Below are 27,336 nucleotides of genomic sequence, written 5' to 3'. Positions count from 1 at the left end.
GACACGTATGGTGAGGGCTGATATGAAGCATAGAGGTGCCCCACAGGGGAAATAGGAGAAGCAGCACCAGCATTGTCAGCTTATAAGACGGGACCTTATGTTCAAGCAGATGTTTATGGTCATAATGTTAAGTTCCTCATAGACACTAATGCCACTTACTCCACATTATCAGCTAACACTGTTCTGCACTTATCTGTCTAGGGGATGACTAACACCTCTGTGGGGATTTCAAATGTTGCCATTAGAAGCCCTATTTATTAACCTGTGACGATTACCACTGGTCCAATTGGGGACAGTGGTTTCTGACAAAAGTACATTCTATTTATTGGATTTTGATTTATTGAAAAAGATGAATGATGTCATGAAAAGTACACCGGATCGTGTTTTCTTTGAATGCAGGGATGAAAAGCCATTTTTACAGCAAAAGGGTGTCCATCATACCAATGTAGAATCTGACGCTTTGAATTGTTTACCCGATGTTGTGCAAAACAATGCAACAGCTGAAGTCTGGGCTATAATCAAATCTGATGAGGAAAGAATATTGAATGTTGAGCCTATTCATGTTCTTTCAAAGAAAAATGTTGTGTTGCCCCGAATTCCACAGTACCATGTTTCACAGGATGGAGAGATGGGATTGCAGGAGTATCTGTAATTCCTTGATTCTTCCTGTGCGCAAATGAAGTAAGGACCCCTCAAAACCTGGATTATCCACTGCATCTCCAAAGAGGTTCCTCCTCTTTGAATGGTGTGTTTATCACCGCTGCTTGCATTTCCTGCTTGATACCAGAAGCTCTCAGCCAAGCTGGCCTTCTTAGGGTCGTCGATGAGCACAGCTGCCAGTGTCAGCGGTGCCTAATGCAGACTTCAGGCATGTATTAAGAGATCGGTTTGTCTTTCTGAATCACCAGTTTTGCCCTCATTCTGTGCGGCATCAGCTCCTCCATCGCCTCCCACTGTTTATATCCATACTTACTGAGAAGAAGGCTTGAGTTAGCAATGCACCATCAAGTGTCTGCTGACATTTCTATTTTGCGCCCCACCACATGCAGCCTCTTACTTTTCCTGTCAGTTGCCCTGGTGTGTTCTGTGTGCTGGAAAAAGTGCCTTTACTTCTGGACAGTGTCTTGGCAGGAGATGCCTCTTTGAAGCCCCTTGGTCTAAGAACCTGAACAGCATAGGAGTAACTGGTTCTCCCTATGTGAGGGGAGCAGTGTCTCCAGGAGAAAACACGACTATGCCTGCTCTTCCTCCAAGTGCACCCCATACGTGTCCGCTGCCCTTTTGACTACAGCATTTCACACCGCCATGTCGTCAGGGGCTGGGAGGGTTTCAAGCTATTAGTGTCTATCACTACCTTTGGGAAATAAACGTCCAGATCCTGCCACCCCTCCTCTTTTCTTTCCAGCTCCCGAAATGGTTCCTGTTCAAACTGGCCCTCTACAATTTTATTTTCATATTTGAAGATGTCCTCTTCTTGGCGCTCTGATGTTCCAGCTCTGTTTGCTCTTCCTCCTTGTCTTTCTACTGCTGTGACTTTACAAGGATTGTAAAAGCTTTAAAAGAATCACTGAACTCCTACTTTCTCTTCATGAAGGCCTCCATATTGGCCTGAAGGCACTGTTTCTTTCTTTTGACATTGAGGGCTTATTGTTTAGCACCGAGCACCAGTCTTCCTTTCCAACACCGAAATCTCATGCTTGTGAGGCTCCCTGTTGCTCCAGCGCCTTTCATAGCTGAGGCAGATTCCAAGGTTTCTAGACAACAGTGTCTTTCTACCAAGATCCGTGGGGTTGTTTATGTTTGTACTTTCCTTTGAATGCCTGTGATTTTGGTACTGGGGTAGCCTTTGAAGACTGAGTCAGACAATTTCATCTAGGCCCCACTGTGCCCCTGCAGTGGTAACTGGAGCTTTCTTGTGTCACTCTACTTTAACATCCTCTTCAATGCCTTTTCACACTCCACTTTGATGACCCATTTAGAGTGAGAGCCTTCTCCTTGTGCCAGCTCAATTTCTTTAACAGCCTCAGGTCTCTAAACAATGCCTGAATGTGCCATGGCTTGGTATGCCCACCTAAATTTCCTTTGTCCTTAGATGAAATATGGAGTACACGTCACACCGTTCCAAACTGTGGTGTTTTGGTAGGCAAAGGTTGCATTCCTCGAGGCTGGCACTTTGGGCAGAATATATCTAAGGAGGGTATGCTCTATACAAGGTATTTATTCCCCCAACCTACACGTTTAAAACCATTATGTGGAAAACTTTCAATTTTGGTCTTTTTTCTCTGCTTTTCATCTCCTGTGGCGTCCCATCATACTGCTTTCGTCTGATTCTCTTGTGTTTTTTCCAGTTCTTCTGTCAAAACGTTGTTTTCTTTCTCCCTTTTGGCTCCGGAGCTCTCAGCTTTGCCTCCAGGTCCAACATAACACAAACAAAAAATCCTAAGACAGCAACCATGCCAAGGGGCTTCCGGGGAGTACATCAGACATGTGTGTGGAGGGACATAGGACCAAATGGTTGACAACTCGACATCCACAACAAGAAGTGAGACAAGGGAACAAAAAGACAATTCCAGCCTCAACCACTAGATCACTAAAAGATGGCAGAATAATGCACAGCAAGGAAGTCCAGAAATGATTCACACTGGAAAAATCAGGCTGTTGGGTGTCTGCTTTGCATGCAAAATGCTACAAACATATGAAGTGCAAATCTTTCCGTCCACCCCAATAACCTAATGACACTCCAGTAATTCAACATGTGCCTCCAATTGGGGAACAAGGACACTGCGCTTGCTCTTTTCTGGGATAAAAGATGTGCTCCTCTCTGCACATCCCTTTAATCCTGCATTTAGCTCACTAAGATAATGAACTGGACAACCTAAAACCTCAGACTGGTTGAGACCTGTTAGGTTTTCTCCATCAAAATGTTCTTGTTTGGTAAAAGAGCTGAATGGCTTGTTAATCCTCCACCAACTGTCACATCTGAGAAGAGGTTAGACACTGGGGTGAGAATATCAATTCCGTTTTTGATGTCATTGACACTTTGTGCAGCAGAACAGAGGAAAGCAGAGGTAGCTGTGAATCTTCCACAACTCTAGAAAAAGGTCTGCTGAGTGAGGATGTTTGAGAAGGCCTGGGTTGCATTGGTAGAAATTATTTCCCAATGTGACATAGGTATTTCCTTTGCTTCTACAGGAAGGGTACACTTAATTAAACATTCTACCCAAAGAACATGGCCAGTTGTCACCTCAAATAGCTTCTATGACCTTAACCAGATTAAATATATTGAGCATTTGCAAACACAGGAATGATCACGGTCACAGATTGGTGGTCAGGTGGAATGCTCCACTACCTTTCCTACAAGCAAGTACTGACAGCAACACCCTAGACCCTTTTCTGAGAGAGGCGCAAACACAAACCATCAGCACCACTAACCCAGGTGTCAATTGTAATAAGCATGCAGTGGTTGACCATGAAGGGAAAGTTTTCCCACGATTGAAGTGGAGTGAGCCTACTGAGAGGCCACAGAGAAGGATGGTAATATCTATTGACAGGTACTGAGTGTTTCAGTATTTTTTTGAGGCCCGTGGGAATGGATTAAACTGGAATCTCTCTTCTTGGAGTGCCATGTTGAGCATGAAGATGAGGCAACTGCCATAGATTTTGTGGGCAGGAAAGAAGACTATGATCTAGCTGGTACTGCTTGAATGGCGCTCATCGATTTGGTGTGGATAGACCTGTTTTTCTGAGGAACGAGAGGTCAATGACTTTTTTTTTGGGCCACTGTCTGGGTCTGAAGACTACTGGCAAGTTCATGCTCTACTAAAAGAAACAATGAGGTGTTAGAACATCTGCAGCTTCTTTGCTCAGACTAAGCATAAACCTACACATCTCTTTAGATAAAGAGGTTTAACGGTCAAATTCTTGCAAAAGGGGTAAGCCCTTTACTTAACAGGAGAACACTGGTGTTAGCATGTCAGAATAAGAGAACTCCAAAGCCGGGTTATCGTTTTACAATAAGACTCTCAATATTTTGCCTTTTTTTCAAAGTGAGAGAACAAACTCATGTTCTTCCCACAGTGTATTTTCTGACTGGGACCAATCTATGCTGACTGAAAGTTGGACTTGACCTAACAGAGAAAATGTTTTTACAGAGCACCATTAAGTGTGGTCAACTCCAGTGCAGCAAAGCTCTTTAAATAAAATCTGATAAAATGAATGGGCATGAACAAGTTGTCAGAGCAGGATGTAGAAAGATTGTGTCAATGAAGGGTGTTCAACTTGATGCATTCGCTAATCTACAAGTTACTAAAATGCAATGAATTTGACCAGTTAGGTCAAATAGAAGAAGCAGGGCCTTGGAATATGGAGCCTTGTTTCCTCACTGCCTCAGGACATCAGTTTTCTGAGCAACAGCATTTGCATCCTGACTCCTATTAAAAATGTTTCTGTTTGTGTCCTGGGGTGGGAGATCTACTTTGAAGACACTCTAGATGGCTCTTCAGAGACCTTTTTTCAATGGTCAATAAAAGTGCAGGCATGCTACCTACGGGTGTTCCAACGGTAATACGTTTTAAAATTATACAGGTCAGCCTCTTGCAAATTGCTACTAGCGCTTGGTACATGGCTTGAACTCCAGAGCATTGTGGCATAGAATGCCTGGGTTGGCACAAGAAATACAAGGATATTGTAACGCAAGAGCCATATGGTACAGAATTGTTGAATATAAAAGGCATTATCTTGCTACAATAATCATTAGAAAAGGGGAAACAGGCGACAATACATACCTGTCAAGAGGGACGAAAAGCCATGCGTATGCCCTCATGTGTGTAAAGTACATGTATGCAAATCTTTGAATTTAAATACTTTGGGAAACAATTCCTAGCGTCGCTGCCAGGTGGCAGGTGAAGGAAAACAGTGATATTGTAAGAAATTGTTAACTCTTAATTGTTTGCAGGTCACTGCGCTGGCAATCACAGAGCAAGTGAAAAACACAAAGTGAGCAAACTGATATGAGATGCTATTGTTGTTTTTGAGTTACCAAAAACAGTTTCATGCATGACAAAAGAAAAACTGATGTGTTGCATCTGAGAATAACCCTTGTTAACCAAATTATAAAAGCTGTCCAAAGTAATACCAATGCAAAAGTGGACTGCAAAATGTACTGAAAATACTTGACTAAAGAAAAGTAAGGGTTACAATATTATAAATATTAAACAATTGAATTGTTACCCTTTCTGTTTCTGAAGATAGCTTTTTGTTTTCTTCGTGCAGCATTGTTCTTTCTCGTTCATATTTCTCCTTAATTGTACCAACAGCTTCCTCCATCTCACTTTGTCTGAAGAAAAAAAGACAGTAACTCGAATAAATCATTGCACACTGTAGCGAACAATGTCACTGCCAAACAAAGTGCTTAACTGTTTAACTGGTTAAGAAAAGTAAATGTATAATTTCCTCATTAACTCACCGCTCACGCTTTGCCTTTTCCAGTTTGTCTCTGAGCATCATAATTTCTTTCTGGAGTGCTAAATGTTGGCTTTCCCCATCGTGTATGCCCTTTTTTACTTGTTTTATTTCTAAAATATGTGATGCTTCTCGCCTGACAAGTTCCTCCTCATAAAATAATATCTTTTTCTCCAGTTCTGATTTAATCTTGGAAATCTCCTGCTGATGCTCTAAAGTGGCTCCTGCAGAGCGTCCTCCCTGCTTTAGCTATAAAAAAACAAAAATTGGAGAATCATTTTTAATTACCTTTAAGAAATTTTCAATTAAGAATAACTTTAAAGTAACATAACTAAAAAGTTATACAGCAGCCTACAATTCAAAGTGCTGTTTTTAAGTAATCACAATATATACTAATATCGTTACAATAAATTTGCCAGTCTCTCACCAGTGCGCATGTAGACACCAAAATATTATGCCGATCAGCGTGCAGAGTGTGTGCGCGCATGCATTATAAGGGATGCTACATAGGAGCCATCAGAAGTTTAGTGCCTGCTAAAAAGGGAGAAAAAAAGTTGTCTTTTGATGCTAGGATCAGCACTAGCTCCTCAACCAAGGGCTTTGTGGGCTTACAGAAAAATTGTCTGAATACTTCACAATGTCTTGCAGCTCATTATTGTGGAGTGTGGTCTTGACACCGAGGTCACATTATGACAAAGTCCTCAACGTTAAGTGAAATTTTAAGGTTGAATGTCGTATGGTTTAATGGTGCGAGAAGTAGGAAGCAAAAAAAAAGTCACTGTTAACCTTCCTGGTTGTTTTCTCAACATGGAATGCACACTTCCTAATGGGAACTGTAATGCTGACTAAAAGCTGGAAAGAAGATGTTATAAGATCTAATGAACAAATGGAATGCTTCTACTTGACTGAATGCTTCGTAAAGCCACATAAACTTAAAAAAAAAAAATACCTGAGTACAGCAACACCTATAAAAAGCAGCATCGTTCAGGGATTTCTTGTTCAGTGAGTGAAAACACCAACTGCTGCACAATTTGCACTATGCAAAAGGGACCGGTACTGCATCTGGAACTCTCAGAGGATCGGGGACAGTTATTGTATTCTTATTTCAGTCGATGCGGTAAACAGTTTTCACCTAATGCATTATTTTGGTCAATTTAGATTAATGTACCTTAGGTGACTGATTTAGTTGAATATTTATTTGAAATCAGGAAAACGTTGCCTCCAAAGGCTAATTTCTATATTGAATGTATTCCAAAATGTTTGTGATTGATCCACAACAAATGGTTTGTTGCGCTTGCAAATTCGCATTCCATTTCCAGAAACGTCATGATAAAAACGATTTGTTTTTTATTTTTCATAGCGTATCTATTCCCCACTAAATCAACAGGACATTCTCAGGAGCCTTTGCCTTCTGTCCGCGCTGCCTGCAGCCAACATTCACTACAAGCTGTTGAGGTGCCAATATGTCTACTTTCTGGGAAAAATCCTTGACATCCTGTACCAGCTTGCCTCTGCAACCCACTTGGGAATTTTTAAATCCCCCCAAAAATGGCGGGCCACAACCCTCCTTAACCGCTTCCTATTAGCGAAGCAAATTATTATTTATCAGTGGAAGGCGTATTCACCGCCTTCACTTGAATCCTGGCGCTCAACAGCACTGCAATGGTTCCAGGTGGAGAACAAAGTCCTTCATAAGGAAAGAAGAAAAAGGTCCGTGCAAACACCCAGTAGCTGAGGACTGCCTGAGGGTAGTTGCCCAAGGAGGATGTCTTGCCACCTTAGACAGGCACAGGAACTGCCAGGTTGGGTACTTCTAGCCGCATGAAGGTCCATCTGCAACCTTTGGTTTCTGCCCCCACCTGACAGCTTCTGACATGTCACTCCTAGCACAAGCTATGTGGTACTACTGGCCCCCCCTTTAGAGAGCAGCCATAACTGTGGTCTCTTTGATTGGACTTGACTTGATCTGTCTTCCCCACTCAGTTACATCACTGGCATGTGTCTCACTGGCTGCCCCCCAGTCAATTATTAATATTTCACACCTAAGAAAATAAGTTACTTACCTGTAACTGTAGTTATCCAGTATAGGTATCTTTCATAGATTCACATGTGAGTCCAATGGTACATAGAAAGCAGTAAATTAAAATAGGACATTGAAGTTAATGGAAAAGACATTCACTTTAATAGTGTATCAGTGTTATCAGAAATTACCCAAAGCCCAGCCAATCAGGCAAGAGCACCCTTTAGAACTCTCACCACAGAGGTTTCAGTCTCTCAGATTTTCTAGCACAAGTGATGTATAGAACAACAAGATATGAGGCGAGTCTCTATGGGGAAGAGGGTGGGCCGCATGTGAATCTATGAAAGATACCAATACTGGCGAACCACAGTTAAAGGTAAGTAACTTACTTTCTTCTCCAATATTGGGGTATCTTTCATAGATTCACATTCTTGAATCAGAATAATTAGTAGATAATATAATAATATGTGTGTACGGATATAGATATATATGGAAAATGTCACTTACCCAGTGTACATCTGTTCGTGGCATTAGTCGCTGCAGATTCACATGCTGTGCACAGTCCGCCATCTGGTGTTGGGCTCGGAGTGTTACAAGTTGTTTTTCTTCGAAGAAGTCTTTTCAAGTCACGAAACCGAGAGACTCCTCCCATTTCGAGACCACTGCGCATGGGCGTCGACTCCATCTTAGATTGTTTTGCCCGCAGAGGGTGAGGTAGGAGTTGTGTATGCTAGTAATAGTGCCCATGCAATGGAGTGAATGCATATGTACATAATAAAGTTTTAAGTAATATATTTACAAATGTACAAATGTTTAAGATCTACTTCTAAACGGCTACAGGCTCCCGGGGAGGCGGGTGGGCGCATGTGAATCTGCAGCGACTAATGCCGCGAACAGATGTACACTGGGTAAGTGACATTTTCCGTTCGATGGCATGTGTAGCTGCAGATACACATGCTGTGCATAGACTAGTAAGCAGTTATCTCCCCAAAAGTGGTGGTTCAGCCTGTAGGAGTTGAAGTAGTTTGAAATAATGTTCTTAATACAGCTTGACCTACTGTTGCTTGTTGTGCAGTTAGCACATCTACACAGTAGTGCTTGGTAAATGTATGAGGCGTAGACCATGTTGCTGCCTTACATATTTCGTTCATTGGAATATTTCCTAGAAAGGCCATGGTAGCACCTTTCTTTCTGGTTGAGTGTGCCTTTGGTGTAATAGGCAGTTCTCTTTTAGCTTTAAGATAGCAGGTTTGAATGCACCTAACTATCCATCTAGCAATGCCTTGTTTTGAAATTGGATTTCCTGTATGAGGTTTTTGAAAGGCGACAAATAATTGTTTTGTCTTTCGAATTAGTTTTGTTTTGTCAATGTAGTACATTAGTGCTCTTTTGATGTCTAATGTATGTAGTGCTCTTTCGGCTACAGAATCTGGTTGTGGGAAGAACACTGGTAATTCTACCGTTTGATTTAGGTGGAACGGTGAAATTACTTTTGGTAAAAATTTAGGATTGGTCCGTAGAACAACTCTATTTTTGTGTATTTGAATAAATGGTTCTTGAATGGTAAATGCTTGAATCTCACTCACTCTTCTTAGAGATGTGATGGCAATTAAAAATGCAACTTTCCACGTTAAGTATTGCATTTCACAAGAGTGCATGGGCTCAAAAGGTGGTCCCATGAGTCGTGTTAGGACAATGTTGAGGTTCCATGAAGGAACTGGTGGTGTTCTTGGTGGTATAATTCTCTTTAGGCCTTCCATAAACGCCTTTATGACTGGTATCCTAAACAATGAAATTGAGTGCGTAATTTGTAGGTAAGCAGAAATTGCCGTAAGATGTATTTTAATGGAAGAGAAAGCTAGGTTAGATTTTTGCAAATGTAGTAAGTATCCTACTATTTCTTTTGCAGATGCGTGTAAAGGTTGAATTTGATTATTATGGCAGTAATAAACAAATCTTTTCCACTTATTTGCATAGCAGTGTCTAGTGGTAGGTTTTCTAGCTTGTTTTATGACCTCCATACATTCCTGTGTGAGGTCTAAGTGCCCTAATTCTAGGATTTCAGGAGCCAAATTGCTAGATTCAACGATGCTGGATTTGGATGTCGGATCTGTTGTCTGTGTTGTGTTAACAGATCTGGTCTGTTGGGTAGTTTGACATGAGGTACTACTGAAAGGTCTAGTAGTGTTGTGTACCAAGGTTGCCTTGCCCATGTTGGTGCTATTAGTATGAGTTTGAGTTTGTTTTGACTCAACCTGTTTACTAGATATGGAAGGAGAGGGAGAGGTGGAAAAGCGTACGCAAATATCCCTGACCAGTTCATCCATAGAGCATTGCCTTGGGATTTATCTTGTGGGTACCTGGATGCGAAGTTTTGGCATTTTGAGTTTTCTTTTGTTGCAAATAGATCTATTTGAGGTGTTCCCCAAATTTGAAAGTAATTGTTTAGTATTTGGGGGTGAATTTCCCATTCGTGGGTTTGTTGGTGATCTCGAGAGAGATTGTCTGCCAACTGGTTCTGAATCCCTGGAATAAATTGTGCTATTAGGCGAATGTGGTTGTGAATCGCCCAATGCCATATTTTTTGTGTTAGGAGACACAACTGTGTCGAGTGTGTTCCCCCCTGTTTGTTTAAATAATACATTGTCGTCATGTTGTCTGTTTTGACAAGAATGTATTTGTGGGTTATCATTGGTTGGAATGCTTTCAACGCTAGAAATACTGCTAACAATTGTAGGTGATTTATATGAAACTTTCTTTGATGTACGTCCCATTGTCCTTGGATGCTGTGTTGATTGAGGTGTGCTCCCCACCCTGTCATGGAAGCATCTGTTGTTATCACGTATTGTGGCACTGGGTCTTGGAAAGGCCGCCCTTTGTTTAAATTTGTACTGTTCCACCATAGAAGCGAGATGTATGTTTGGCGGTCTATCAACACCAGATCTAGAAGGTGACCCTGTGCATGTGACCATTGTGATGCTAGGCACTGTTGTAAGGGCCGCATGTGCAATCTTGCGTTTGGGACAATGGCTATGCATGAGGACATCATGCCTAGGAGTTTTAATACCATCTTTGCGTGTATCTTTTGTGTTGGATACATAGCTTGTATCACCTTGTGAAAATGTTGAACCCTTTGTGGACTTGGAGTGGCTATCCCTTTTGTTGTGTTGATTGTCGCTCCTAAGTATTGCTGTGTTTGACACGGCAAAAGGTGTGACTGCGCGTAGTTGATCGAGAAACCTAGTTTGTAAAGGGTTTGTATAACATAATCTGTGTGGTGTAAACACTTTGTTAGCGAGTTGGTTTTGATAAACCAATCGTCTAGGTACGGGAACACATGTATTTGCTGCCTTCTGATATGTGCAGCTACTACTGCTAGACATTTTGTAAAGACTCTTGGCGCTGTTGTTATTCCGAATGGCAACACTTTGAATTGGTAATGTATTCCTTTGAATACGAAGCTTAGGTATTTCCTGTGTGAAGGATGTATCGGTATATGGAAATACGCGTCTTTTAGATCTAACGTTGTCATGTAGTCTTGCTGTTTCAGTAGTGGGATTACGTCTTGTAACGTGACCATGTGAAAGTGGTCTGATTTGATGTAGGTGTTTAGTGTTCTGAGATCTAATATTGGTCTCAGACTTTTGTCCTTTTTCGGTATTAGAAAGTACAGTGAGTAAACTCCTGTGTTCTTTTGTGTTTTTGGTACTAATTCTATTGCGTCTTTTTGCAGTAATGCTTGAACTTCTAGTCCTAGAAGGTCTATATGCTGTTTTGACATATTGTGTGTTTTCGGTGGGACGTTTGGAGGGAGTTGGAGAAATTCTATGCAATAACCATGTTGGATAATTGCTAAGACCCAAGTGTCTGTTGTTATTTCCTCCCATGATTTGTGGAACTGGCTTAGTCTCCCCCCCACTGGTGTTGTGTGAAGGGGTTGTGTGACTTGTGAGTCACTGTTTATTTTGAGGGGTTTTGGGACCCTGAAACTTTCCCCGGTTTCTTGGGAATTGGCCCCCTCTGTATTGGCCTCGAAAGCCACCCCTTTGATATTGTCCCTGGTAGGTAGGTGGTCTTGTTTGTGAGGTGCTGGCTTCTGTGGCTTGACCTCGAAACCCTCCTCTGAAAGTTGTTTAGCGAAATGTGCCAAATGTGCCTCTGCCCTGCGGGGAATAGAGTGCGCCCATGGCTTTGGCTGTGTCAGTGTCCTTCTTCAATTTTTCAATTGCAGTGTCCACTTCTGGGCCAAACAATTGCTGTTCATTGAACGGCATATTGAGCACTGCCTGTTGTATCTCAGGTTTGAAACCAGATGTGCGCAGCCATGCGTGCCTCCTTATTGTCACAGCAGTATTTATTGTTCTTGCAGCTGTATCTGCTGCATCCATAGAAGAACGTATTTGGTTGTTGGAGATATTTTGCCCCTCTTCAACCACTTGTTTCGCTCGTTTCTGGAATTCTTTGGGGAGGTGCTCGATAAGATGTTGCATCTCGTCCCAATGGGCCCTGTCGTATCGCGCTAGGAGTGCTTGCGAGTTGGCGATGCGCCACTGATTTGCAGCTTGTGCCGCAACCCTTTTCCCAGCTGCATCAAACTTGCGGCTCTCCTTGTCCGGAGGTGGTGCGTCGCCTGATGTCTGCGAGTTGGCTCTTTTAACACTCCGAGCCCAACACTAGATGGCGGGATGTGCAAAGCATGTGTATCTGCAGCTACACATGCCATCGAACATATATATATATATATATATATATATATATATATATATATATAAAAATAGTGGATGGTGGGGGAAAAAGAATAACTGTCTCATCTGATGCAAATAAATTCCATAGAACTGCTTGTCCTACTGCTGCGTCCATCCTGTCTGCGGCATCTATGCAGTAGTGCTGAGTGAAGGTATGCCTAGTAGACCAAGTTGCAGCTCTACATATTTCTGTATAGGCACACCTGCGAAGAGTTACGGAGGTGGAGACAGCTCTGGTGGAGTGGGCTTTGACCTGGTTTGTCAATGGTTTTCCTGCTAGCTGAAATACAAAATTGTATGGCATCGGCACTCCACCGAGCTATAGTTTGTTTAGTAACAGAATATCCCTTTTTTAGTAGTCCATAGCCTACAATTGATTTGCTTTGCATAAGCTGCTAGTCTTTTGTATGTAGAATTTGAGACATCGCTTAATATCTGCTGGAGTTTGAGGATTTGGGAAAAAAATGTTTTCAATATTACTGGTTCGTTCAGATGAAAATCCGGGGGAAATTTGGTTTAAATTTAGGATTGGTTCCGAGGATGACAGTGTTAGACCTAAATTTGAGAAATGGCTGAGTGATTGTGAATGCCTGGTTGTCACTGACCCGCTTTGCTGAAGTAAGCACTAGGAGAAGTGCTGTCTTACAGGTAATGTATTTCAACTCTGCCTTGTGTATAGGCTCAAATGGATGCGTCAAAATGAGTCCGCAAGGGTGTTGCACACATCTGGAACGTGTTCCGCCCTGAGAGTTATGTGATGTCGAAGTGCCCAATTCCTTATCTCTTGCACCTGGAGAGAGAGCGTTTGTAGGAAGTTGGCTCTGTATGTGCTATTTCAAAGTAAGGAATAGCATGCACAGAGTCCAAGGGTTCCCCTTAGAGGTAAAATAGTGGTAAAAATAGATAATACTAATGCTCTATTTTGTGGTAGTGTGGTCGAGCAGTAGGCTTATCCAAGGAGTAGTGTTAAGCATTTGTTGTACATACACATAGACAATAAATGAGGTACACACACTCAGAGACAAATCCAGCCAATAGGTTTTTATATAGAAAAATATCTTTTCTTAGTTTATTTTAAGAACCACAGGTTCAAATTCTACATGTAATATCTCATTCGAAAGGTATTGCAGGTAAGTACTTTAGGAACTTCAAATCATCAAAATTGCATGTATACTTTTCAAGTTATTCACAAATAGCTGTTTTAAAAGTGGACACTTAGTGCAATTTTCACAGTTCCTAGGGGAGGTAAGTATTTGTTAGATTAACCAGGTAAGTAAGACACTTACAGGGCTCAGTTCTTGGTCCAAGGTAGCCCACCGTTGGGGGTTCAGAGCAACCCCAAAGTCACCACACCAGCAGCTCAGGGCCGGTCAGGTGTAGAGTTCAAAGTGGTGCCCAAAACACATAGGCTAGAATGGAGAGAAGGGGGTGCCCCGGTTCCGGTCTGCTTGCAGGTAAGTACCCGCGTCTTCGGAGGGCAGACCAGGGGGGTTTTGTAGGGCACCGGGGGGGACACGAGTCCACACAGAAATTTCACCCTCAGCGGCGCGGGGGCGGCCGGGTGCAGTGTAGAAACAAGCGTCGGGTTCGCAATGTTAGTCTATGAGAGATCTCGGGATCTCTTCAGCGCTGCAGGCAGGCAAGGGGGGGGTTCCTCGGGGAAACCTCCACTTGGGCAAGGGAGAGGGACTCCTGGGGGTCACTTCTCCAGTGAAAGTCCGGTCCTTCAGGTCCTGGGGGCTGCGGGTGCAGGGTCTCTCCCAGGTGTCGGGACTTTAGGTTCAAAGAGTCGCGGTCAGGGGAAGCCTCGGGATTCCCTCTGCAGGCGGCGCTGTGGGGGCTCAGGGGGGACAGGTTTTGGTACTCACAGTATCAGAGTAGTCCTGGGGTCCCTCCTGAGGTGTTGGATCGCCACCAGCCGAGTCGGGGTCGCCGGGTGCAGTGTTGCAAGTCTCACGCTTCTTGCGGGGAGCTTGCAGGGATCTTTAAAGCTGCTGGAAACAAAGTTGCAGCTTTTCTTGGAGCAGGTCCGCTGTCCTCGGGAGTTTCTTGTCTTTTCGAAGCAGGGGCAGTCCTCAGAGGATGTCGAGGTCGCTGGTCCCTTCGGAAGGCGTCGCTGGAGCAGGATCTTTGGAAGGCAGGAGACAGGCCGGTGAGTTTCTGGAGCCAAGGCAGTTGTCGTCTTCTGGTCTTCCGCTGCAGGGGTTTTCAGCTGGGCAGTCCTTCTTCTTGTTGCAGGAATCTAATTTTCTAGGGTTCAGGGTAGCCCTTAAATACTAAATTTAAGGGCGTGTTTAGGTCTGGGGGGTTAGTAGCCAATGGCTACTAGCCCTGAGGGTGGGTACACCCTCTTTGTGCCTCCTCTCAAGGGGAGGGGGTCACAATCCTAACCCTATTGGGGGAATCCTCCATCTGCAAGATGGAGGATTTCTAAAAGTTAGAGTCACCTCAGCTCAGGACACCTTAGGGGCTGTCCTGACTGGCCAGTGACTCCTCCTTGTTTTTCTCATTATTTTCTCCGGCCTTGCCGCCAAAAGTGGGGCCTGGCCGGAGGGGGCGGGCAACTCCACTAGCTGGAGTGTCCTGCTGGGTTGGCACAAAGGAGGTGAGCCTTTGAGGCTCACCGCCAGGTGTGACAATTCCTGCCTGGGGGAGGTGTTAGCATCTCCACCCAGTGCAGGCTTTGTTACTGGCCTCAGAGTGACAAAGGCACTCTCCCCATGGGGCCAGCAACATGTCTCGGTTTGTGGCAGGCTGCTAAAACTAGTCAGCCTACACAGATAGTCGGTTAAGTTTCAGGGGGCACCTCTAAGGTGCCCTCTGTGGTGTATTTTACAATAAAATGTACACTGGCATCAGTGTGCATTTATTGTGCTGAGAAGTTTGATACCAAACTTCCCAGTTTTCAGTGTAGCCATTATGGTGCTGTGGAGTTCGTGTTTGACAGACTCCCAGACCATATACTCTTATGGCTACCCTGCACTTACAATGTCTAGGGTTTTGTTTAGACACTGTAGGGGTACCATGCTCATGCACTGGTACCCTCACCTATGGTATAGTGCACCCTGCCTTAGGGCTGTAAGGCCTGCTAGAGGGGTGTCTTACCTATACTGCATAGGCAGTGAGAGGCTGGCATGGCACCCTGAGGGGAGTGCCATGTCGACTTACTCGTTTTGTCCTCACTAGCACACACAAGCTGGTAAGCAGTGTGTCTGTGCTGAGTGAGAGGGCTCCAGGGTGGCATAAGACATGCTGCAGCCCTTAGAGACCTTCCTTGGCATCAGGGCCCTTGGTACTAGAAGTACCAGTTACAAGGGACTTATCTGGATGCCAGGGTCTGCCAATTGTGGATACAAAAGTACAGGTTAGGGAAAGAACACTGGTGCTGGGGCCTGGTTAGCAGGCCTCAGCACACTTTCAATTGTAAACATAGCATCAGCAAAGGCAAAAAGTCAGGGGGCAACCATGCCAAGGAGGCATTTCCTTACACAACCCCCCCCCAAACGAAAGAGGATGAGACTAACCTTTCCCAAGAGAGTCTTCATTTTCTAAGTGGAAGAACCTGGAAAGGCCATCTGCATTGGCATGGGCAGTCCCAGGTCTGTGTTCCACTATAAAGTCCATTCCCTGTAGGGAGATGGACCACCTCAACAGTTTAGGATTTTCACCTTTCATTTGCATCAGCCATTTGAGAGGTCTGTGGTCAGTTTGAACTAGGAAGTGAGTCCCAAAGAGGTATGGTCTCAGCTTCTTCAGGGACCAAACCACAGCAAAGGCCTCCCTCTCAATGGCACTCCAACGCTGCTCCCTGGGGAGTAACCTCCTGCTAATGAAAGCAACAGGCTGGTCAAGGCCATCATCATTTGTTTGGGACAAAACTGCCCCTATCCCATGTTCAGAGGCATCAGTCTGCACAATGAACTGCTTAGAATAATCTGGAGCTTTTAGAACTGGTGCTGAGCACATTGCTTGTTTCAGGGTGTCAAAGGCCTGTTGGCAGTCCACAGTCCAGTTCACTTTCTTGGGCATTTTCTTGGAGGTGAGCTCAGTGAGGGCTGTCACAATGGATCCATATCCCTTCACAAACCTCCTGTAGTACCCAGTCAAGCCAAGGAATGCCCTGACTTGAGTCTGGGTTTTTGGAGCTACCCAGTCCAGAATAGTCTGGATCTTGGGTTGGAGTGGCTGAACTTGGCCTCCACCTACAAGGTGTCCCAAGTAAACCACAGTTCCCTGCCCTATCTGGCATTTGGATGCCTTGATAGAGAGGCCTGCAGATTGCAGAGCCTTCAAAACCTTCCTCAGGTGGACCAGGTGATCCTGCCAGGTGGAGCTAAAGACAGCAATATCGTCAAGATAAGCTGTGCTAAAGGACTCCAAGCCAGCAAGGACTTGATTCACCAACCTTTGGAAGGTGGCAGGGGCATTCTTTAAACCAAAGGGCATAACAGTAAACTGATAATGCCCATCAGGTGTGGAGAATGCTGTCTTTTCTTTTGCTCCAGGTGCCATTTTTATTTGCCAGTACCCTGCTGTCAAGTCAAAGGTACTTAGAAATTTGGCAGCACCTAATTTATCAATGAGCTCATCAGCTCTTGGAATTGGGTGGGCATCTGTCTTGGTGACAGAATTGAGCCCTCTGTAGTCCACACAAAACCTCATCTCTTTCTTTCCATCTTTGGTGTGAGGTTTGGGGACTAAGACCACTGGGCTAGCCCAGGGGCTGTCAGAGCGCTCAATCACTCCCAATTCCAGCATCTTGTGGACTTCCACCTTGATGCTTTCCTTAACAGGGTCAGACTGTCTGAAGATTTTGTTCTTGACAGGCATGCTGTCTCCTGTGTCCACATCATGGGTACACAGGTGTGTCTGACCAGGGGTTAGGGAGAAAAGCTCAGGAAACTGTTGTAGGACTCTCCTACAATCAGCCTGCTGTTGGCCAGAGAGGGTGTCTGAGTAGATCACTCCATCTACTGTGCCATCTTTTGGGTCTGATGACAGAAGATCAGGGAGAGGTTCACTCTCTGCCTCCTGATCCTCATCTGTTACCATTAACAGATTCACATCAGCCCGGTCATGGAAGAGCTTAAGGCGGTTCACATGGATCACCCTCTTGGGGCTCCTGCTTGTGCCCAGGTCCACCAGGTAGGTGACCTGACTCTTCCTCTCTAGCACTGGGTAAGGGCCACTCCATTTGTCCTGGAGTGCCCTGGGAGCCACAGGCTCCAGAACCCAGACTTTCTGCCCTGGTTGGAACTCAACCAGTGCAGCCTTTTGGTCATACCAAAACTTCTGGAGTTGTTGGCTGGCCTCAAGGTTTTTGGTTGCCTTTTCCATGTACTCTGCCATTCTAGAGCGAAGGCCAAGTACATAGTCCACTATGTCCTGTTTAGGCTCATGGAGAGGTCTCTCCCAGCCTTCTTTAACAAGGGCAAGTGGTCCCCTTACAGGATGACCAAACAGAAGTTCAAAGGGTGAGAATCCTACTCCCTTCTGTGGTACCTCCCTGTAAGCGAAAAGCAGACATGGCAGGAGGACATCCCATCTCCTTTTGAGTTTTTCTGGGAGCCCCATGATCATGCCTTTTAATGTCTTGTTGAATCTCTCAACTAAGCCATTAGTTTGTGGATGGTATGGTGTAGTGAATTTATAAGTCACTCCACACTCATTCCACATGTGCTTTAGGTATGCTGACATGAAGTTGGTACCTCTGTCAGACACCACCTCCTTAGGGAAACCCACTCTGGTAAAGATACCAATGAGGGCCTTGGCTACTGCAGGGGCAGTAGTCGACCTAAGGGGAATAGCTTCAGGATACCTGGTAGCATGATCCACTACTACCAGGATGTACATATTTCCTGAGGCTGTGGGAGGTTCTAGTGGACCAACTATGTCCACACCCACTCTTTCAAAGGGCACCCCCACCACAGGAAGTGGAATGAGGGGGGCCTTTGGATGCCCACCTGTCTTACCACTGGCTTGACAGGTGGGGCAGGAGAGGCAAAACTCCTTAACCATGTTGGACATATTGGGCCAGTAGAAGTGGTTGACTAACCTCTCCCACGTCTTGGTTTGTCCCAAATGTCCAGCAAGGGGAATGTCATGGGCCAATGTTAGGATGAACTCTCTGAACAGCTGAGGCACTACCACTCTCCTAGTGGCACCAGGTTTGGGGTCTCTGGCCTCAGTGTACAGGAGCCCATCTTCCCAATAGACCCTATGTGTTCCATTTTTCTTGCCTTTGGACTCTTCAGCAGCTTGCTGCCTAAGGCCTTCAAGAGAGGGACAGGTTTCTTGTCCCTTACACAGCTCTTCCCTTGAGGGTCCCCCTGGGCCCAAGAGCTCAACCTGATAAGGCTCAAGCTCCAAAGGCTCAGTTCCCTCAGAGGGCAGAACTTCTTCCTGAGAAGAGAGGTTCCCTTTCTTTTGCTGTGTTGCAGTTGGTTTCCCAACTGACTTTCCTTTTCTCTTGGTAGGCTGGGCCATTCTTCCAGACTCCAGCTCTACTTGTTCACCCTGTGCCTTGCACTGTGCTCTGGTTTTCACACACACCAGTTCAGGGATACCCAGCATTGCTGCATGGGTTTTTAGTTCTACCTCAGCCCATGCTGAGGACTCCAGGTCATTTCCAAGCAGACAGTCCACTGGGATATTTGAGGAGACCACCACCTGTTTCAGGCCATTGACCCCTCCCCATTCTAAAGTAACCATTGCCATGGGATGTACTTTTCTCTGATTGTCAGCGTTGGTGACTGTGTAAGTTTTTCCAGTCAGGTATTGGCCAGGGGAAACCAGTTTCTCTGTCACCATGGTGACACTGGCACCTGTATCCCTCAGGCCCTCTATTCTAGTCCCATTAATCAAGAGTTGCTGTCTGTATTTTTGCATGTTAGGCGGCCAGACAGCTAGTGTGGCTAAATCCACCCCACCCTCAGAAACTAGAGTAGCTTCAGTGTGGACCCTGATTTGCTCTGGGCACACTGTTGATCCCACTTGGAGACTAGCCATACCAGTGTTACCTGGATGGGAGTTTGGAGTGGAACCTTTCTTGGGACAGGCCTTGTCTCCAGTTTGGTGTCCATGCTGTTTACAGCTATGACACCAGGCCTTTTTGGGATCAAAGTTTTTACCCTTGTACCCATTGTTTTGTGAAGAGGCTCTGGGCCCACCCTCCTGTGCAGGTTTTTGGGGGCCTGTAGAAGACTCTTTACTATTTTTAGTTTTGGTTGTCTCATCACCCTTCCCCTGGGGAGTCTTTGTGACCCCTTTCTTTTGGTCACCCCCTGTTGAAGTCTTGGACACCCTTGTCTTGACCCAATGGTCCGCCTTCTTTCCCAATTCTTGGGGAGAAATTGGTCCTAGGTCTACCAGATGCTGATGCAGTTTATCATTGAAACAATTACTTAACAGGTGTTCTTTCACAAATAAATTGTACAGCCCATCATAATTACTTACACCACTGCCTTGAATCCAACCATCTAGTGTTTTCACTGAGTAGTCAACAAAGTCAACCCAGGTCTGGCTCGAGGATTTTTGAGCCCCCCTGAACCTAATCCTGTACTCCTCAGTGGAGAATCCAAAGCCCTCAATCAGGGTACCCTTCATGAGGTCATAAGATTCTGCATCTTGTCCAGAGAGTGTGAGGAGTCTATCCCTACACTTTCCTGTGAACATTTCCCAAAGGAGAGCACCCCAGTGAGATCTGTTCACTTTTCTGGTTACACAAGCCCTCTCAAAAGCTGTGAACCATTTGGTGATGTCATCACCATCTTCATATTTAGTTACAATCCCTTTAGGGATTTTCAACATGTCAGGAGAATCTCTGACCCTATTTATGTTGCTGCCACCATTGATGGGTCCTAGGCCCATCTCTTGTCTTTCCCTCTCTATGGCTAGGATCTGTCTTTCCAAAGCCAATCTTTTGGCCATCCTGGCTAACTGGATGTCCTCTTCACTGGGGCTATCCTCAGTGATTTCAGAGGTGTTGGTCTCTCCTGTGAGGGAACCAGCATCTCTGACTATTATTTTTGGAGTCAGGGTTTGAGGGACCCTGTTCTCCCTAGATAGGACTGGTAGGGGGGAATTGTCCTCCAAGTCACTATCCTCTTCCTCTGAGTTGCCACCCTCAGAGGGGTTGGCCTTTTCAAACTCTGCCAAAAGCTCCTGGAGCTGTATTTTGGTAGGTTTGGGGCCCATTGTTATCTTCTTTATTTTACAGAGTGACCTTAGCTCCCTCATCTTAAGATGGAGGTAAGGTGTGGTGTCGAGTTCCACCACAGTCACATCTGTGCTAGACATTTTGCTTCTAAAAGTTGGAATACTTTTTAAGAATCTACAACTGGTTCTAGAATCTAATTCAAACTTTTAACAAACTTTTAAACTCTAAAAGACAATGCTAAACAGGGACTTAACACACAAGGCCCTAGCAGGACTTTTAAGAATTTAGAAAACTTTTCAAATTGCAAAAATCAATTTCTAATGACAATTTTGGAATTTGTCGTGTGATCAGGTATTGGCTGAGTAGTCCAGCAAATGCAAAGTCTTGTACCCCACCGCTGATCCACCAATGTAGGAAGTTGGCTCTGTATGTGCTATTTCAAAGTAAGGAATAGCATGCACAGAGTCCAAGGGTTCCCCTTAGAGGTAAAATAGTGGTAAAAATAGATAATACTAATGCTCTATTTTGTGGTAGTGTGGTCGAGCAGTAGGCTTATCCAAGGAGTAGTGTTAAGCATTTGTTGTACATACACATAGACAATAAATGAGGTACACACACTCAGAGACAAATCCAGCCAATAGGTTTTTATATAGAAAAATATCTTTTCTTAGTTTATTTTAAGAACCACAGGTTCAAATTCTACATGTAATATCTCATTCGAAAGGTATTGCAGGTAAGTACTTTAGGAACTTCAAATCATCAAAATTGCATGTATACTTTTCAAGTTATTCACAAATAGCTGTTTTAAAAGTGGACACTTAGTGCAATTTTCACAGTTCCTAGGGGAGGTAAGTATTTGTTAGATTAACCAGGTAAGTAAGACACTTACAGGGCTCAGTTCTTGGTCCAAGGTAGCCCACCGTTGGGGGTTCAGAGCAACCCCAAAGTCACCACACCAGCAGCTCAGGGCCGGTCAGGTGTAGAGTTCAAAGTGGTGCCCAAAACACATAGGCTAGAATGGAGAGAAGGGGGTGCCCCGGTTCCGGTCTGCTTGCAGGTAAGTACCCGCGTCTTCGGAGGGCAGACCAGGGGGGTTTTGTAGGGCACCGGGGGGGACACGAGTCCACACAGAAATTTCACCCTCAGCGGCGCGGGGGCGGCCGGGTGCAGTGTAGAAACAAGCGTCGGGTTCGCAATGTTAGTCTATGAGAGATCTCGGGATCTCTTCAGCGCTGCAGGCAGGCAAGGGGGGGGTTCCTCGGGGAAACCTCCACTTGGGCAAGGGAGAGGGACTCCTGGGGGTCACTTCTCCAGTGAAAGTCCGGTCCTTCAGGTCCTGGGGGCTGCGGGTGCAGGGTCTCTCCCAGGTGTCGGGACTTTAGGTTCAAAGAGTCGCGGTCAGGGGAAGCCTCGGGATTCCCTCTGCAGGCGGCGCTGTGGGGGCTCAGGGGGGACAGGTTTTGGTACTCACAGTATCAGAGTAGTCCTGGGGTCCCTCCTGAGGTGTTGGATCGCCACCAGCCGAGTCGGGGTCGCCGGGTGCAGTGTTGCAAGTCTCACGCTTCTTGCGGGGAGCTTGCAGGGATCTTTAAAGCTGCTGGAAACAAAGTTGCAGCTTTTCTTGGAGCAGGTCCGCTGTCCTCGGGAGTTTCTTGTCTTTTCGAAGCAGGGGCAGTCCTCAGAGGATGTCGAGGTCGCTGGTCCCTTCGGAAGGCGTCGCTGGAGCAGGATCTTTGGAAGGCAGGAGACAGGCCGGTGAGTTTCTGGAGCCAAGGCAGTTGTCGTCTTCTGGTCTTCCGCTGCAGGGGTTTTCAGCTGGGCAGTCCTTCTTCTTGTTGCAGGAATCTAATTTTCTAGGGTTCAGGGTAGCCCTTAAATACTAAATTTAAGGGCGTGTTTAGGTCTGGGGGGTTAGTAGCCAATGGCTACTAGCCCTGAGGGTGGGTACACCCTCTTTGTGCCTCCTCTCAAGGGGAGGGGGTCACAATCCTAACCCTATTGGGGGAATCCTCCATCTGCAAGATGGAGGATTTCTAAAAGTTAGAGTCACCTCAGCTCAGGACACCTTAGGGGCTGTCCGGACTGGCCAGTGACTCCTCCTTGTTTTTCTCATTATTTTCTCCGGCCTTGCCGCCAAAAGTGGGGCCTGGCCGGAGGGGGCGGGCAACTCCACTAGCTGGAGTGTCCTGCTGGGTTGGCACAAAGGAGGTGAGCCTTTGAGGCTCACCGCCAGGTGTGACAATTCCTGCCTGGGGGAGGTGTTAGCATCTCCACCCAGTGCAGGCTTTGTTACTGGCCTCAGAGTGACAAAGGCACTCTCCCCATGGGGCCAGCAACATGTCTCGGTTTGTGGCAGGCTGCTAAAACTAGTCAGCCTACACAGATAGTCGGTTAAGTTTCAGGGGGCACCTCTAAGGTGCCCTCTGTGGTGTATTTTACAATAAAATGTACACTGGCATCAGTGTGCATTTATTGTGCTGAGAAGTTTGATACCAAACTTCCCAGTTTTCAGTGTAGCCATTATGGTGCTGTGGAGTTCGTGTTTGACAGACTCCCAGACCATATACTCTTATGGCTACCCTGCACTTACAATGTCTAGGGTTTTGTTTAGACACTGTAGGGGTACCATGCTCATGCACTGGTACCCTCACCTATGGTATAGTGCACCCTGCCTTAGGGCTGTAAGGCCTGCTAGAGGGGTGTCTTACCTATACTGCATAGGCAGTGAGAGGCTGGCATGGCACCCTGAGGGGAGTGCCATGTCGACTTACTCGTTTTGTCCTCACTAGCACACACAAGCTGGTAAGCAGTGTGTCTGTGCTGAGTGAGAGGGCTCCAGGGTGGCATAAGACATGCTGCAGCCCTTAGAGACCTTCCTTGGCATCAGGGCCCTTGGTACTAGAAGTACCAGTTACAAGGGACTTATCTGGATGCCAGGGTCTGCCAATTGTGGATACAAAAGTACAGGTTAGGGAAAGAACACTGGTGCTGGGGCCTGGTTAGCAGGCCTCAGCACACTTTCAATTGTAAACATAGCATCAGCAAAGGCAAAAAGTCAGGGGGCAACCATGCCAAGGAGGCATTTCCTTACAGCGTTGGTGAACGTGAACTGCCTTGCTTGTTGAGGTAGTGCATGTTTGTGGTGTTGTTGGTTCAGATCGAAACTGATGAGTCCTTGATCTTGGTTAGGAAGGATTTGAGCGCTAGGAAGAGGCCTTTTAATTCAAACAAGTTTATGTGGAGCGTTGCTTCCTGGATGGTCCATTTCACTCCCAATGTCAGGTCATTGAGATGCATGCCCCATCCCTCTAAGGACGTGCCTGTGGTCAGTACATCTTCCGGGCTTTGATTCAGGAAGGAGAGCCCCTCGGAGATGTTTGACATCTTTGATCACCATCTCATGGCCTGCTTCACTGGTGACTCCTCGTACAGAGCGAGCAGGCCTAGGTGCTAGCTGGGTGACGTAGGCTTTATAAAATTCAGCAGGTATTCCATGCGGGCCAGGCACCTTGCCATTTGCAAGTGACTTAATGGCCTCCCATATCTCAGACAGTAATAAAGGATCATCTAATTCAAGACACTGCTCAATCGTAATCCAGGGCAGAGATACTCCTGTGAGGAACCGCTCAACATCCTGTAGGGGAGGAGGAGAGATAGAACTTGAAGAAAGTTGGCTCTGTATATACTATCTCAAAGTGAGAGAGAGTGTGCATAGAGTCCAAGGGTTCCCCTTAGAGATTGATAAGGGCAAAATTAGATAATACTAATGCTCTATTTTGTGGTAGTGTGGTCGAGGAGTAGGCTTATCAGAGGGTAGTGTTAAGCATTTGTTGTACACACACAGGCAATAAATGAGAACACACACACTCAGAGACTTAACTCCAGGTCAATAGGATTTTATATAGAAAAATATTTTCTTAATTTATTTTAGAACCACAAGATTCAGAATTTAGGTAAGTACATAAATTGTAAGGTACTTCACACAGGTAAGTATGGAACTTTGAATTAAAACAGTAATGAGCGCAGTTTTGGCAAAATGGCAATAAGCTATTTTAAAGGTGGACACTGCAATAATCAACAGTTCTTGGGGGCATGGGGGGGTAAGTAATAGTTAGTTTCTCAGGTAAGTAAAGCACTTACAATTTCAATCTCCTGGGCATAGGCAGCCCACCATTGGGGGTTCAAGTCAACCCCAAACACCCACCACCCATGACCCATGACCAGCAACACCGGGCCGGTCAGGTGCAGAGGTCAAAGTTGGGCCCAAATAGCATAGGCGCCTATGGAGAACAGGGGTTCCAGTCTGCTAGCAGGTAAGTACCTGTGTCCTCGGGGAGCAGACCAGGGGTGTTTTGTAGAGCACTGCGGGGTCCCAAACAGGCACACAAAATACACCCTCAGCGGCACAGGGGCGGCCGGGTGCAGTGTGTGAACAAGGCATCGGGTTTTGTATTGAAGTCAATGGAGGGACCCGGGGTCACTCTGGCAATGCAGGCAGGGTGACTTCTCGGGCCGGCCACCGACTGGGCTAGGATGAGGGCCGCCTGCTGGTCACTCCTGCACCAGTGGCAGGTTCCTCTCAGTCCTGGGGGCTGCGGTGCAGTGCTTCTTCCAGGTGTTCCTTCGTTACCGGGGAGTTGCGGTCAGGGGGAGCCTCTGGATCCTCTCTGCAGGCATTGCTGTTGGGGTGCAGGGAGGTCGACTCAGGGTGTCCACGTCGTTGGATTCACCTGGGGGTCCTCTCTGCGGTATGCTTCTTCTGGACACAAGCCGGGGGCGTCGGGTGCAGAGTGTGAAGACTCGCGCTTCCGGAGTGAGGCTGGAGTCTTCTTTAAAGTTGGTTTATTTGTTGTAGTTTTGGACAGAGCCACTGTCCTCAGGAGTTTCTTGGTCCTTTAGGTGCAGGTCAGCCCCCTGAGTCCTCAGAGGTCGCTGGTCCCGCTGGATGCGTCGCTGTGCAGGTTCTTTGAGTATGGAGACAGGCCGGTAGGGCTGGGGCTAAGTCAGTTGTCGTCTCAGTCGTCTCTGTGGGGCTTTCAGGTCAGCAGTCCTTCTTGTTCAGGATGCAGGAATTTGATTTCCTGGGTTCAGGGTCGCCCCTAAATACTCAATTTAGGGGTGTGTTTAGGTCTGGAATGTGGCTACACCCTCTTTGTGCCTCCTCCCTGTGGGGAGGGCGGGAATATACCTAATCCTATTTGGGGGAATCCTCCAAAACAAGATGGAGGATTTTCCAAGGAGGGGGTCACTTCAGCTCTGGTCACCTTAGGGGTGGACCTGGCTGGGGGGTGAATCCTCCTTGTTTTTCTCATTATCTCCCCGGACTTGCCGCCAAAAGTGGGGGCTGTGTCCGAGGGGGTCGGGCATCTCCACTAACTGGAGTGCCCTGGGGCATTGTAACACAAAGCCTGAGCCTTTGAGGCTCACTGCTAGGTGTTACAGTTCCTGAAGGGGGAGGTGTGAAGCACCTCCACCCAGTGAAGGCTTTGTATCTGGCCTCAGGTAGCACAAAGTCTCTAACCCCATGGGGTCAGAAACTCGTCTCAGTGACAGGCTGGCACAGACGAGCCAGTCCTGCACTAAAGGATTGGGTAAAGTACAGGGGGCATTCTCTAAGATGCCCTCTGTGTGCATTTTTTATTAAATACAGCTCTGGCATCAGTGTGGGTTTATTATTCTGAGAAGTTTGATACCAAACATCCCAGTTTTCAGTGTAGCCATTATGGAACTGTGGAGTTCATTTTGACAAACTCCCAGACCATATACTTAATATGGCCACACTGTACTTACAATGTCTAAGAATAGACAGACACTGTAGCGGCATATTGCTCATGCAGCTATGCCCTCACCTATGGTGTAGTGCACCCTGCCTTAAGGCTTTAAGGCCTGCTAGAGGGGTGACTTTCCTATGCCACAGGCAGTATTTTGTGTGCATGGCATCCTGAAGGGGATGCCATGTCGACTTTGCCTTTTTCTCCCCACCAACACACACAGTCTGCAATGGCAGTGTGCATGTGTTAGGTGAGGGGTCCCTTAGGGTGGCACAACACATGCTGCAGCCCTTAGGGACCTTCCCTGGTCACAGGGCCCTTGGTACCACTGGTGCCTTTCACAAGGGACTTATCTGGGTGCCAGAGGTGTGCCAACTGTGGAAACAATGGTACATTTTTAGTGAAAGAACACTGGTGCTGGGGCCTGGTTAGCAGGGTCCCTGCACACTTCTTAGACAAGCCAGCATCAATATCAGGCAAAACATGGGGGGTATCTGCAACAGGGAGCCATTTTCCTAAAGAACTATATAGAGATTCATAATGAGTATGAAACGCTGCATGTATCGAATCCTGTGTGTAGAATAAATCACCCGACAGAGTCTGAATAGATACCACCGAACTAGGGGTAGTCTCCTGCCGTATTAACTGGGCAAGCAGAGCGCTGGCTCTTTCCGCCCGTGCATGAACATTTACAGAGTGTGCTGCATAATTTAGGCATCGCAATCAGTCAAGGAGCTCTGAATGTTTTTTTCGTACAGCTAGTAATTGAGATAGGACACTGGGGTTCTGCACGACTTCCGACTCATGCCACAACAACTGTCGCTCTATCGCAGACACCTTTCGGTCTAGTTGCCTGCGTGCTCCAATACCGAACCCTATACAGTGGTCCCGCGACGCAGCCTTAAACCCGTCCCATTCTATCGAACAGGATAATGCTGTGTCTGCATTGAACTCAAAGTAGTTAATGATCTCCTGACCAGTCGACTCACGGAATGTCAAGTCCTCCAACTCAGTTGGCTGCATTGTCCACATAGGAACAGGGGACTGCACAGTCCCGTCCCAGTCAAATTGAAGGTATTGAGGATTGTGGTTAGAATGAGTACAGCCCACGTAATCAGTCTTCACGACTGCTTGAAGCAGATAGGGCGTGCAGAGTAATCTGTTGAGTCGGACATGTTAGCC

At 46.2% G+C, this 27,336-nt stretch overlaps 1 protein-coding gene across 1 annotated transcript in view; it reads right to left on the bottom strand.

The window, feature by feature from the left end:
* The window catches only part of CDC42BPB (CDC42 binding protein kinase beta), a 903,752-nt gene that overhangs the window by 469,641 nt on the left and 406,775 nt on the right, over positions 1-27,336 (bottom strand). Inside the window, exons 15-16 of the mRNA XM_069207298.1 lie at positions 5,465-5,709; positions 5,230-5,335 (exon numbers count right to left, since the gene is read on the bottom strand). Coding sequence (XP_069063399.1) covers positions 5,230-5,335; positions 5,465-5,709 — 351 coding nt within the window. The remainder of the gene's footprint in view (positions 1-5,229; positions 5,336-5,464; positions 5,710-27,336) is intronic.

The sequence above is a fragment of the Pleurodeles waltl genome, chromosome 9 (genome assembly GCF_031143425.1).
Source record: "Pleurodeles waltl isolate 20211129_DDA chromosome 9, aPleWal1.hap1.20221129, whole genome shotgun sequence".
Lineage (NCBI taxonomy): Eukaryota > Metazoa > Chordata > Amphibia > Caudata > Salamandridae > Pleurodeles > Pleurodeles waltl.
Note: the sequence above shows the minus strand (reverse complement) of the source record. Positions and strands in the feature narration are given on the sequence as shown.